Here is a 14,760-nt window from a genome sequence, read left to right on the forward strand (position 1 = left end):
AGTATAACACAGACATCAAACAACATTTAATTAGATGAGTAAAAAAAAAAGTTTTTTTGCATTTTTTTGTGTACCATATTTTTTCAAAATCAGTTAGCAATCTTTTATCAGTATATATAAATTATTCGGTGTTCAAATATGATTTGTTTGCATTTGAGTCTTGAAAAGACTGTAGGGTGAAGAATCACAGGTGTGCCTGTAAACTGCCACCAGGTGGGAGTTGACACACATTGCCTGTTGCTTAGATCCACTTTGTATGCAATTGTTCAGGTATACCTATGAGAAATTCATCCTGGGGTAAGTTTAGACTATAAATGCATCAGCTTTACTACCATGTTGTCAGTGTGGTACTTAAGAGGACTTTAAGGACACTAGAAAACATTTGGTTCTTTCTAATGTATAAGAACAACAAAACTTTCTTTTTTAATGACTAAAAGGACAGTAAACTACTTTTGAGATTCAAATTATTTTTAGCTCATTCATTTTTTGTTATTTTTCTGACAAGCTTTCTAGTGCAACAAATATTTATTCTCATTGTGCTTGTAGTGTTTTATTTCTAGGTGTACAACAAGTGCATATCTGTGTCTATCTTTTTCAATATTGACTTTTGAAATGGAAGTTAAGCAACGCTAACAACCTGGTATTTTCCTTTCTGAGGAAATGTGATGGCTTTGAACAATACAACACTGCATTCAGATGTCATCAACTCTTCTGTAAGACTAATCAACGAGAAAGTACTAATAGTGCAAGTGTTAGTGATGGTCTTCCTCTATATCAACTCTCTCCTCATTTTCACCTTCTTCAAAAAGGAAACCTTCTACACCAACACACGTTACATTTTCTTTGCTCACACCCTGATTTGTGACTGTGTTTTCCTTTTCATGTCTGACCTTTTGCTTGTAATGAGCTACTTCCGAATCCTAATGCCTGCCGGACTGTGTGTCATTATCTGCGTGGTAATGATCATTCTGACTTTTGCTACACCGCTCACCCTGACGGCTATGAGTGTGGAGCGCTACGTGGCCATCTGTATGCCTCTGAGACATGCTGAGATCTCTACTCCTCATCGAGCTCTGTACGGCATCCTGGTCATCCACGCTTTCAGTATCCTCCAGTCATTTGTTGTTCTTCCAATCTTTGTAGTCTCAGTCCCACTCAGCTTCTACATCACGGACAGGATTTGCAGCGTGGAAATGCTCATAGTGAACAGCTGGCAAAGTCACCTCAAGTCTGCAGCCTCGCAGTTCTACTTTCTCATCATGAGCAGCACCATCATCTTCACCTACATCAAAATCTTGAAGGCTGCAAAAATTGCCTCGACGGATACGAAGAAGAAATCCACCTCCAAGTGCCTCAAAACTGTTATTCTTCACGGTTTTCAGCTTGTGCTCAGCTTGTTCCAGCTATGGTGCCCTTTCATAGAAATGGCTGTGCTTCAAATCGGAAATCTCGAACTGTTTGTGACCATCAGATATTTAGATTATCTTGCTTTCATTCTCGCACCTAAATGTCTTAACCCCCTGATATATGGTTTACGGGATGATCACTTTTACATTGTTTTGAAAAACTATGCTTTTTGTGGGTTAATTAACAAAATATCCCCTGCCTTTACTGAGAAATAGTCTTACTAAAATATAAAAATGTTTCACATTAATAAAAATTGTAACAGTTAAAAACTATATCTACTGTATTAACACCTGAACTATACTTTGTATTTAAAAATTTTGATTTTATTCTATTAGTTTGTATCTGCAGGGCTAGTGAACCCATGAGACAGCAGAGCTGGCTGCCAAGGTCACCATATTCTGAAGGAATGCCACTTAGCGAACAGCCCCCATCCGCCTGCCCCAAGACATAATATTGGCCATTGAAACTTGCTGGGGGGTGCCAGCAGTACAGCTTTCCTAAGGCTGTACATGGGCTTCAGCTGGCCCTGTGCATATGGTATGTATGTTATAACAACATTTTCAAACTGTAAATTCAGAGAGGAAACTGCTTTGCTGAATTTTCTATATGCTGGTGCAGGAGATATCAGTATACAGGCATATCCACGTCTTTCATTGATTATTTTATTATTCATATTTGATAGATTTGGACACATTATATGTAAACATTTATGTTGTAAATGCATGATCTCGTTTTTGCAAAGTATATGAAAATTTCATGTGAAAATGGAATAAACAGTAAGAGAGTGAACACAAACATTTTTAGTTGTTAGATTGACGACAGAAACGTGTTCACAGGAAATGGTATAAAGCTGTACACTGCAACTATATGCAGTATCAGCTGTGACCGGTGTCAGAATAAACATGTGATCAGGAGAAAGAGGCTGAACACAGTGTGTAGAGCTTAACATTTTAATTTTTCTAAAGGAAATATGGAAGAAGTAAATCACAAACCCCAGCATGACTAGTTAAGCTGTGTGGATGAATACAGTTTTGTTCATAAAATGATTTTTAATATTTCAGCAATTCAGAAAAACTGTAAAACATGTCACTTATCTAAAGAACATTTATCCCAAAGTGCTACAAATGCTTTTATTCAGCACCAATAATCTGAGATCATTTTGAATGTGATTATTCTGTTTTTTTTTCTTAAAATCTACTGTAAACATACTTTTCAAAAACCTATTTTCACTGGTCCTGACAAACTGTAAAAAATCACATTATAAACATTTCTAGCCAAGACTTTTGAGCTCTGAAGCTTATAGACATAGGAGCTGGCTACACAAAGGTTAATGAGACATTCAAAGAATTGTATGAGGTTTGATTACTAAAGTGTTACAACTTTGAAGTGACTTTGGGGTCATCACACCTTTGCATACTGTCAATGGCCCATCAGTCTGGAATGTCTGTCACTGCTCCTCACACTAATCAGTTTGGAAAGGCAGTGGGAATTTTACAGTTTTTTTTTCAATTCAAGACAGATACTGCAATACTGAAGTTGCTTTCTCCGAACGCTTCATACAGTCACCACAACATTAGCTTACTGTATGTGGGCTAAACTGTTAAGCATTTTGTTTATTAAGCATTGTATTTATGCAATCAATAACTAAATGCAATCAATAACTAAATGCTTCAAAAATCACGGATTCCTGTCTCACTCACAACATTACATTTTCAGAGGCCATTTTGCACATAAGTACATACTGACCCTAAAACTGCTAATAAAACAGTCAAAACTGAAATATGTCATTTTGCTAAATTACTATCAAGACCCTTTCCATAATAGATGATAAAAACCACATAAAATAAACAAATTATGTTAATTGACACAAGATCAAACAATGAATGCTGTATGCCAAAATATTTCTCCAAAGCAATGCCAAGGATGGATCATGTATGTGAAGAGACTACCCTAGATACTACCCTGTCTTAGCAATTCAAAAAAACTGTAAGAAAAGACACAATACTAGCCTTTTTACAGTTTATAACATGCAACAGATTAAACGTTGATGTATAAAATGTGCAATCACATTATATTACAGGAATAATACAAAACAATAAATTAATATTAAAACAACAAATTTGTTAGGTATTAGTTGCTGAGCTATTAGTTAAGTTCTCCTGAAATGAGCTTGATGGGTCGAATGGCATCCTCTCGTTTGTAAATTTCCTATGTTCTTATGTTTTTATGTAAATTGTCACTCCTGATCAGGATGCCAAGCTTCAAAACAGTTGTGGGTTATGCTGAAAAGCCAGGTCTGTGCCAGGAACCCATCCATCCATCCATCCATTTTCCAAACCGCTTATCCTACTGGGTCGCAGGGAGTCCAGAGCCTATCCCAGAAGCAATGGGCATGAGGCAGGGAACAACCCAGGATGGGGGGCCAGCCCATCGCAGGGCACACTCACACACCATTCACTCACACATGCACACCTACGGGCAATTTAGCAACTCCAATTAGCCTCAGCATGTTTTTGGACTGTGGGGGGAAACCGGAGTACCCGGAGGAAACCCCACGATCACATGGGGAGAACATGCAAACTCCGCACACATGTAACCCAGGCGTAGACTCGAACCCGGGTTGCCAGGAACCCAACTAGTTTAAATGAACTAGAAATTCTGCAAAGAAGAGTGGTCAAATATTCAGCCAGAATTACGCCAGAGGCTTGCTAATGGCTACCTAAAGATTGTGGTTGATACCTGTTGTACTTGTATATGTAAACTTGTGACCACAACTAAAACGTGTTTTTGTAAAGAAAGCGCCATGTCATGGTAACACCCTGCAAGTGAATAAATGGGCGGGTTTAGACGAGAATTTAGGCACACCCCCAGAAGGAGGGGGGTTACTCCCTTTGGCTGGCTTTTGGCAGGCAACCGGCGGGCAGCTGGCTTGGAGGGGAAAATTGAGGTGGCTGCATCTGTATGTGCAGATCTGCCAGGGTATCCATGTCTCTCTGACACTCCACAATGTATATACTGTATGTATCACCCATGTTTATAACAGACTTTGATTTAATTCTCTCAGCCAACCTTTAGAACTCTGTAAGAGTCACTGTATGGGGGAAAAGCACTGAAGTTTCACAGATGATTATTTGTACTGACCATTAAACAATTCTCTAATTTAATCACATGATTAAATCCACTAAGCCAACATTATTACCTGCTATGAAAACTATTTATGTTGTCATGGTTACCATCTGTTGCCTAATAAAAACTTTCTCTGTTTCACATTTTTTCATATATGATATAATCAAAAAATGCTGTCACGATGATGATATATGCCATTTTTACAAGTACTGATACATAATAATTCTTTAGTTCTCACATATCCCATCTTGCTCTCCTATGAGACTCACATAGACATAAACAGGTGAGGGTTTAGGGCCTAACAGTGTTGTGATTATAAACGTAGGCTTGATTTCCTGATTTATGTCCAAGTTGTTTTAAGTGGTTATGAATATTTGTAAGTGTTCTGAGTTCTGGGTTTTTTAGATGGACTCTGAATTAGGGTAAATTCTGTGTAAATACTGGGTAGACATAATCCTGTGGGTCCATGTTGGCCTCCTCAAGCTCTTTCTAGCGGCCACTCAAGGCAGGCAGGTTCATTAATGATTCTTAATAGTAATATCATTGGAGGAGTAGTCGATACTCCCCTGTAGTAGAAGATGAGGGTCAAATAATGCCAGTCACTAGTGACTACCCTGTGTAACTCTCCAATGCCTGTTTCTTAGGGGAATACAGTCACCCTTGGGGAGATGTTGTGCTTGGCACAGTCAAAAGGGAAATGTGGGGGAAGCAAAGTGGCCTGGGACTTACTGAATAATGGTCTCAGATACTGGTATTTGATTTGGATGGCATGCAGGTCCAGGTATTTGACTCGGTTGGCATGCAGGTCCAGGTATTTGACTCGGATGGCATACAGGTCCAGGTATTTCATTCGGATGGCATACAGGTCCAGGTAGTTGACTCGGATGGCATACAGGTCCAGGTAGTTGACTCGGATGGCATGCAGGTCCAGGTATTTGACTCGGTTGGCATGCAGGTCCAGGTATTTGACTCGGATGGCATGCAGGTCCAGGTAGTTGACTCGGATGGCATACAGGTCCAGGTATTTGACTCAGTTGGCATGCAGGTCCAGGTATTTGACTCGAATGGCATACAGGTCCAGGTATTTGACTCGGATGGCATACAGGTCCAGGTATTTCATTCGGATGGCATACAGGTCCAGGTATTTGACTCGGATGGCATACAGGTCCAGGTAGTTGACTCGGATGGCATACAGGTCCAGGTAGTTGACTCGGATGGCATGCAGGTCCAGGTATTTGACTCGGATGGCATACAGGTCCAGATATTTGACTCGGATGACATACAGGTCCAGGTATTTGACTCGGATGGCATACAGGTCCAGGTATTTGACTCGGATGGCATACAGGTCCAGGTATTTGACTCGGATGGCATACAGCTTCAGGTATTTGACTCGGATGGCATACAGCTTCAGGTATTTGACTCGGATGACATACAGGTCCAGGTATTTGACTCGGATGACATACAGGTCCAGGTATTTGACTCGGATGGCATACAGCTTAAGGTATTTGACTCGGATGGCATACAGCTTCAGGTATTTGACTCGGATGGCATACAGGTCCAGGTATTTGACTCGGGTGGCATACAGGTGCAGGTATTTGACTCGGATGACATACAGGTGCAGGTATTTGACTCGGATGGCATACAGCTTCAGGTATTTGACTCGGATGACATACAGGTCCAGGTATTTGACTCGGATGGCATACAGGTCCAGGTATTTGACTCGGATGGCATACAGCTTCAGGTATTTGACTCGGATGGCATACAGCTTCAGGTATTTGACTCGGATGACATATAGGTCCAGGTATTTGACTCGGATGGCATACAGGTCCAGGTATTTGACTCGGATGACATACAGGTCCAGGTATTTGACTGGGATGGCATACAGCTTCAGGTATTTGACTTGGATGGCATACAGCTTCAGGTATTTGACTCCGATGGCATACAGCTTCAGGTAGTCCTCCTGGGAGGTGAGCAGATAAGCTCAAGAACAGGGCAGTGCAAACACACTGAGTTAGACAAAAGGCTGCAACTAATCACAGTGTCTTTCTCCCAATCCATGTGTGGTTTGTACTTAAGCAGTCAAGGATGCCCAAATATGAGGAGAGCTTGGGTTGTGTCTGTATTAAAGAGGGATATATGTTCAACATGATTGCCTGACAAAGAGAGACTCACCAGGGGGGTACCATGAATAATGGTGTCCATCAAGTAGCCGTTGAGGGCATGGGCAACCAGGGAGAACTAAACTTGGTGTGATGGGAATAGCCCATTGCTAGACCAGGGAGATATTTATGAAGCTTTCATCAGCCCCAGAGTCAATCTGGGCTGCGATGACCTAGTGAATAGACCCCCATGTCAGGGTGGCAGACAGAAACATGCATCATTCTGAGGAGGGGATTATGGGAACTATGCCCAGCAGTGCCTTCCAACTCACTGGTGGGCATGCCCTTTTAGTGAATAAGATGCAAAGAAGTATCTTCCCCGGCCATACAGTAGTACAGGCAGGCCCTCAGCTGGATCTGACGCTGGTGCTCCGCTGGGGAGAGGTAGGTCCATTCAGTTTGCATTGGCACCTCCAAGTCCGAGGCCATGGTTCTCGACTGGAGAAGGGTGGATTGCCCTGTCCTGTTGGGGGATGAGTTACTGTCTCAGATGGAGGAGTTTAAGTATCTCGGGGTCTTATTCACGAGTGAGAGAAGAAGGAAGTCTGAGATCAATAGGCGGATTCTGTCATGGCGAAGAGAAAGTCAGAAGCTTTCAGGAGCTTTGGGTAGTGACTGAAATAATGAAATCACAGATACAAGTGGCAGAAGTGAGTTTCCCTTGCTGGTTGTTTGGGTTAAGCCTTAGAGATAGGGTGTGGAGCTCAGGCATTCAGGAGGAACTCAAAGTAGAGCCCCTCTGCTCCTTGGCATCAACACTAAGGTGGTTCAGGCATCTATATATGATGGCTCCTGGACGCTTTACTGTGGAGGTGCTTCAGGCAAGTTCAACCAAAAAGAGACATTGGAACAGACCTAGGGCACACTGAAGAGATTATATCTCTCAGCTGGCTTGGGAACACCTTGTGATTCTCTCAATGGAGCTGGAGAAGGTAGTTTATGAGAGGGAGGTCTGGGCATCCCTGCTTAGACTGCTGCCCCCGTGACCCGACCCTGGTTAAGTGGCAGATAATGGATGGATGGATGGATGGATGGATGGATGGATGGATGGGATTTAATATGCATATTTGTCATATGATATATGTTAGATTTGATTTTATATCTAGAGTACACATTCAAATAAAAGAAATGACTACATTAATATGTAAGATGTCATATTGATATGTTTCATGTGATACATTTTGCTTGGTTGCTGAGGTTAAGTATGTCAGCTGTAAGTGTAGAGGTGGCAGCAGCATTTTAGTAAAGATACAAAAATGAAGAAATTTGGTATAAAGACTTTTATTTCATGATTCATGTTGAGTGTGAAAGTTCCAAGAGGTCCTAAGCTAGTTAAACAGCATTGCTGCGCTCACATAGAATATAGAACAACAAATGGAATCAGAAATCAAGGACAGTAAATGCTCAAACTCTCAGCAAACCAAGAAGATCTCCTAGGTAACTGAAATAAAGGAAGTAATCAGTGACACTTAACAACAGCTGGAGAAGCAAATGGGAATCACTGGAGTTACAGGGATCTAAATAAATAAAAATGATACTTTACAAAGATTGACACAAATGAAAATGCACATGAAAATCTAAACATTATTTGTCAGAATATTTCGGTCTTGCGATAATGAAGGGTTACATATGGGCAATTGTGTGCTACAAATAAAGGGTAATGCGTTTCACTTCAAATGAGATATAAAATGCACTGATTATACAGAAAACAACATTTGAAATGAGTTCAGAGGTCAGAGGTGTTGTTCTGCTTTTGAATGCATTCATTATCTTAATCACTCAGCTCCCTTGTTCATCCTGGGTACCGTGAGGAACCAGTTCCAGCCTGCTGTGGCAGAACCCCATGGAGAGATCCAGTTTGCCTAGCAAAAGTGCAAACACTCTGATGTAACAAGGCACTGCTTAGGGTTGATAATAATTATTGTGCCTATTACATGTGTCCCTAACTGTACTCCAGAGATCTCTAGTTATACCTATTCACAAGGCAGACAGTACAAGGAAAACGTTTGCTGTGCAGCCCGTCCAACTCATAAACCTACACAGAGGCCTAACTCACAAATGCCAGCATCAACAGTACTCACTTCCAACTACTGTATAGACTATCATTCAACAACATACACGCCACGTGTCGTTAGCCGGCTAGTTAGCCTCATGTGTCGTTAACCAGCTAGTTAGCCTCATATGTCGTTAGCCGGCTAGTTAGCCACATGTGTCGTTAGCCGGCTAGTTAGCATCATGTGTCATTAGCCAGCAAGTTAGCCTCATGTGTCTTTAGCCGGCTAGTTAGCCTCATGTGTCGTTAGCCGGCTAGTTAGCCTCATGTGTCGTTAGCCAGCTAGTTAGCCACATGTGTCGTTAGCCGGTCCATGCGGCCTCCGTTGTCAGGTATTGCTGGTTAAAGCAGGTGAAGCGCACGGGCAGGCAAGCGAGCAGGAAACAGGCAAGAAGCTTCTTGAGGTGTTCCAGGAGCTGCAGCAAAAACTGCAGCAAAAGTTCCTGTTTTACGTCTTCCGGCTATAATAACTGCAAGCCAGGAAGATTTCAATCACAGACCTTTGTGTCCACAGACAGAGATGCACACCGATCATTTTCGACATTTCAAACTGCTTAACTATGCGTGACAAATCTTATTAACATCTACAAAAAATAGAGATCTCTGCTGTGATGAGACATTGGTTGATAGCATCTCTCGCGCATCTCTTGGTTTTCTAGAATACGGGTGAATTATAATTAACATTTCAATGTTCGCATCTGCACTTAATAGCTGTCGCTCTCTTACAGCCACTGGTGGTGAATGGACAGAGTGGAATTATTAATAAAGATGTATAGAAATACATAATCTGAAAATTATGTAGTGCATTGTACCATGTAGTCCATGCCTATGAAACCACACTTTAAGGAACATGTTGATCTCATTTAGCTTTATGGTAATTAGTCCAATTATTCTACCCTTTCCACTTTGAGTGGTGTAATGAACATGGATGCTGCTCTCCTAAAACATGTCAACACCTTTGTCTTCTTCCCCTGTCACATACCCATGTTTTATTTAATGCTGGATAATAAAAATGGGAGAATATGAACCACATTTTTTTCCATTGCTTAGGTGCACTTCTTAAAAGCCTAGCCTCATTCCTGTAACACAGCCTCAAAGCTCCACAACCTTAACACTGACCGGAGCACTGTTTCATTTCTTAATGAGTTTGTGTTAAGTGGCAATTGGTAAAGCACATTTTGCAAATCACATATGTGTCATTGCATAGACATGACTTGCATTGTATAGACAAAATTCTCAATTATCTCTAATTAACCAATCAGAACAGTTGATTCCTTTTATCATTTAGGCGCATAAATTTCTCATTCATATTTGATAATGGCTCATTGTATAAATCACTGCATGTCAAACATAATGTACAGTAAGCAGTGTATACATTTGGCAGTTTGTTTGAAGATTTCTAAGAAATTGTCCCCCCATTATAAAGGGGGCTAATGGCTAATTATTAATGGATAATTATGGCTAATTATTACCAATTACTAATTGCAAACCTTTATAACAGGGGTGGCCAATCTTATCCACAAAGATCTGGAGTGTATGTGGGTTTTCACTGCAACTCCCTAATTAGGTCACTAATTAGAGGACTGATTGGCTGAAGAGTCCTCATACATGGGATTGAACAGCTGACCTACAGGTTACCCCAAAAATCTGCACACACACCGGCCCTTTGCGGATAAGATTGGCTACCCCTGGTTTATACGGTCTATCTCAGGTCTGTAGCAGCAAAACAATGGAGCAAGCAGCAAACATAAGAACGAGGTAGAGGTGTCAGAATGTGTGATGGAGGGGTCAGAGGAGCACAGGGAAAATGTGGAAGGGGGCGTCACAGAAGACTACAGATATCAAATGAGATCTGGGCCTCCATTTTTAACCATGTAATAAACCATGGCCTAAGCATGGCTTAGGCTGTTCGAAGGATCCAGCCGCATCAAAGCCACACCTCAGTGGCATCTATAATATGCACATTTAGAAATAAAAACAAGAATATAGCTGAAATCCTTCACATTACATACATATTTTACAATTTGCGATTGAACACAACACAACCTGCATCCCCCTACACACATGTGTCTGAGTAAGACACAGGAAATTGGCACAAAGTAACTTTTTTACCATTGTTAAACACAGCCATTCAAACAACCACACTAATGAGCCAATTGGCCACTCACACATGCCACTTGGACAGCGAAGACAAAGAAGAACAGCACTTTCAAATGAGATCTGAGCAACACTAGCTGACCATGTCATAAATCATGGGTTGACAATGAGAGAGGCTGGACAGAGGGTACAGCCAGGGACGGATTACAGACCGGGCCAGTGGGGCCGCTGCCCAGGGGCCCTTGGGATGCAGGGGGCCCGTGGGGCCCCTAGCCCAAAACAATTTGCAACGCTTATCAACAATGTATTTTCGTTTGTCTATTTTAGAGGGCCTACATTCTTTGATCCTCTGCCTACAAGGGCCCCTGACCCTATAGGGAGGCCGTTTGGCTGCCAAGGGCCCTTGAATTGTGGTGGTTGTGGTGGTGGTGCTGGTGGTGGTGGTGGTGGTGGTGGGGGGGGGCCCTCGCGAACGTTTTGCCCAGGGGCCCACACAACCCATAATCCGTCCCTGGGTACAGCCTAACTTTAGTCGTTTTACTGTTGCTGTCACGATCGGGTACGAGTAAGCAGGGGATCGTGCGGGTAAGCAGGCAAGCAGGAAGCAGGAAGGCAGAATACGGGGCAAAAACGGGAGTTTAATTAGGAAGACGGGTACGAACATCGACTAACATCAATGACAGACAATGGACTCAGGTAAGACACGGACTGAAATATACAGGACTGAGAAAATTAACTAGACACAGCTGGGTACAATCGGGAGAAAACACGTGGGTAATCAGGGGGCGTGGCACACAGGAGGAGCGGACGAGCCGGGCATGACAGAACCCCCCCCCAAAGGCGCGCTTCTCCGGGCGCGCCAAGGAAGGGGGCGACGGACGGGACGAGGCAAAACAGGACCTGAAAAACAAAACCCAAAACCATCAACGAGAGACCGGGAACAAGACGGACAGACAGAACAGGCACAAAGACAGGAAATGGGAAAGAACCTGACACAGGACGGGGAACGCGGACAGACAGAGAAGGAAAGGGGACACAGAGGGAACAGGCGGGACACAAGGGCCAGGAGTGAACGGAGGGAACACAGGAGGACGAGGAGCAGAGACGGGAGGAACAAAGCGAGGGGGAGCAGAGACAGGCGGGACAAAGACGGAAGGAGGAGAGGGGAACGTAGGGACAAAGGCAAGAGCGAAGGGAGACAAGGAGGGGGAATAGAGGGGAGCCCGAGGGAGACCCAGCGGGTGATGGGAGGCGGCCGGAGGGGCCGCAGGCGGCCAGTAGGCCGGAGCCGGAGGGGACCGTGAAGGGGCTGAGGAGACAGGGCGAGGGACCCGCGGAGGGGCCAGGGAGGGAGCAGGAGGGAGCGCCAGGGAAGGGGATGAGGGAGCCGGAGGGGCCCCTGGCGAGGGCAAGGCGAGGGGGGGAGCCGCCGCAGGCGGCGACGTCGTCCGCCGCGCAGGAGCGGGTGGATCCGCAGGCGACGGAGGACCGATCAGGTGGGGGAGCGAGGCCGGGCAACGAGGCCGCGGAGGGGGACCCACAGGCGACGTCCGACCCGGAGGGCCAGGACCTGCAGGCGCCTCCCGAGCCCCAGCGCAGGCGACGGAGGGCGAGCCAGGGGGCAGGGCGGGAGGGACCCTAGCCCGGCGTCTGTGTCCCCTCCCCTTATGGGACACGGACAGGAAGCCCCGCAGCCGGGGCCGGGCTCGCCGGGGTGAGGGCACCAGAGTCACCAGCAGGGTCCCCGAGGGGTCCCACTCAAGCTCCTCCACCTCCGAAGAGGAAGGAGCTTCGGTGGAGTCCTCAGGGACCACCTCGGGAACTAGGGCCGAAGGGATTGGAGGGGGATCATGAGCTGGAGTCACCAAGGGAAGGGGATCAGGAACGGGGCCAGGGACTGGAGCTGCTGCAGGCAGAGGGGGCGCCTCTGGAGCTGCTGCAGGCGGAGGGGGCACCTGCTCGGGAACTGCAGGAGGAATAGCAGCAGGCAGTGGGGGCTGCGCTGGCTGCGCTGGCTGCACAGGCAGCGAAGGTGGCTGCGAAGGCGGCTGCGCAGGCAGTGAAGGCGGCTGCGCGGGCGGCGGCGGCCGTACGGGAGCGGGATCCGCGGGCGGCGGCGGCCGTACGGGAGCGGGATCCGTGGGCGGCGGCGGCCGTACGGGAGCGGGATCCGCAGCCCTCTGGAGCAGGAGGAGCTGCCAAACGTCCTCTGCTAAGTTCTCCAGATCCCCCCGGTCAGAGGCGGGAGTAAACGCGGCAAAGCCCCTCTGTAGCCACGCCGTAAGCTCCTCCACCTCCGGGCTCACTGGAGTGACCAGTCCACCCCAGATCCTCCAGAACAGCCCCTGGAAGGGTGAAGAACTTGGAGCTGCAGTCCACCGTCTTCCCTGGGTAAGGCGCGGAGGGCGCCTCCGGGGTGACTGCTGCAGGGGGAATGGGCAGTGGGTCCGGGTAGTCAATGGACTCCTCCTCCTCCGGAGGGAGCCACTGTCTGGAGAGAAAGCAGGCTTCGAGAAGGATCGTCTCCTGCGGGACTCTCCGTCTCCTCCGCTTCCTTTTCTGTGGGTCTGTCATTCTGTCATGATCGGGTACGAGCAGGCAGGCGATCGTGCGGGTAAGCAGGCAAGCAGGAAGGCAGAATACGGGGCAAAAACGGGAGTTTAATTAGGAAGACGGGTACGAACATCGACTAACATCAATGACAGACAATGGACTCAGGTAAGACACGGACTGAAATACACAGGACTGAGCAAATTAAATAGACACAGCTGGGTACAATCGGGAGAAAACACGAGGGTAATCAGGGGGCGTGGCACACAGGAGGAGCGGACGAGCCGGGCATGACAGTTGCCTCTGTTATTTGGAAAATAAGACAATAATTTTAATGATAATCAAACGGTATGTATCCATTTAGTATCTGTTGCCAGCATGCCTTTCTAGCTCTTTGCTGTCATTGTACTTTAGAATTCTTTATATTTTAGCATAATTATTCTCTGTTCTGCTGCATGAAAATATGTAGGCCTGTTGCACTCCATACTGATTGCCTGATTGTTGCACACAGCACACTTTTATGCACACACGCTCAGGAAATAATATATGTTTTAATATGAAAATCTGACTTGACATAGATTGCTGATAGTCAGCATCTGTCATGACCTGCTCGACCGATCCTCTCGTGTGCCACGCCCCCCTCGCTACCTCGTGTGGAATCCCTGTGTTACCAGCTGTCTCTTCTTGTTGTTAATTAGTCTGATGTATTTAGGTCTGGGTTTAAATATGTTAACGTCATATCGTGTCTGCCTGTTCCGTGTTTCCCTGGAATTAAATCCTGTGTTTTCCACTATTCCCTGAGTCCTGAATTTGCTTCCGTGGTCCGTGCCTTCGTGCAACCGTGACAGCATCCTGATATTGTTCAACTTGGATTGCATTTCTTTGGTTTAATTAAACTGGAACTTATCTTTGAAGTCTGACTTTTTTTTATTCAACTTTGTGATACGTCCTGTACTGCCTGGGATAGGCTCCAAGATCTCTGCAACCCTTCTCTGGGTAACCAGTCAGAAGACTGATGTATGAATTTACATAAATTAGCCAAAATTTGTAGTACTCCTTGAGAAGGAAAATATAAGACTTATAGAGATGTATAGATAGGGATGTAGATATAGGTAGCATGTGTTTTCAGCATTTTATCACTACATGTAAAGAATTCTATGTTGAAATATGTTCTGTTTCCATTTGCCTGAAATGCAATCTGTTTTTCAGGTGTGCCTGAAAATTGCCATCAGCTGGGAATATACACACACTGACATAACTGTTGCTTAGATCCACTTTGTACACAATTGTTCAGGTAAACCTATGAGAAATTCATCCTGTGGTAAGTTTAGACTATAAAAGCATCACCTTTACCACATAGTTGTCAGT

The 14,760-nt window shown here is 45.0% G+C and overlaps 1 protein-coding gene across 1 annotated transcript; it reads left to right on the forward strand.

The window, feature by feature from the left end:
• Positions 1 to 344: 344 nt before the first annotated feature.
• LOC125711698 (odorant receptor 131-2-like) lies at positions 345 to 3,357 on the forward strand. Its single transcript, XM_048980904.1, has one exon. The coding sequence runs from the start codon at positions 666 to 668 to the stop codon at positions 1,620 to 1,622; it is 957 nt and encodes a 318-aa protein (XP_048836861.1). The 5' UTR covers positions 345 to 665; the 3' UTR covers positions 1,623 to 3,357.
• The last annotated feature ends 11,403 nt before the right edge of the window (positions 3,358 to 14,760 follow it).

The sequence above is a fragment of the Brienomyrus brachyistius genome, chromosome 17 (assembly GCF_023856365.1).
Source record: "Brienomyrus brachyistius isolate T26 chromosome 17, BBRACH_0.4, whole genome shotgun sequence".
Taxonomy (NCBI): Eukaryota; Metazoa; Chordata; class Actinopteri; order Osteoglossiformes; family Mormyridae; genus Brienomyrus; species Brienomyrus brachyistius.

Coding starts and splice junctions, on each gene's coding strand:
- LOC125711698 (XM_048980904.1), top strand. CDS start 666: ATGGCTTTGAACAATACAACACTGCATTCAGATGTCATCAACTCTTCT.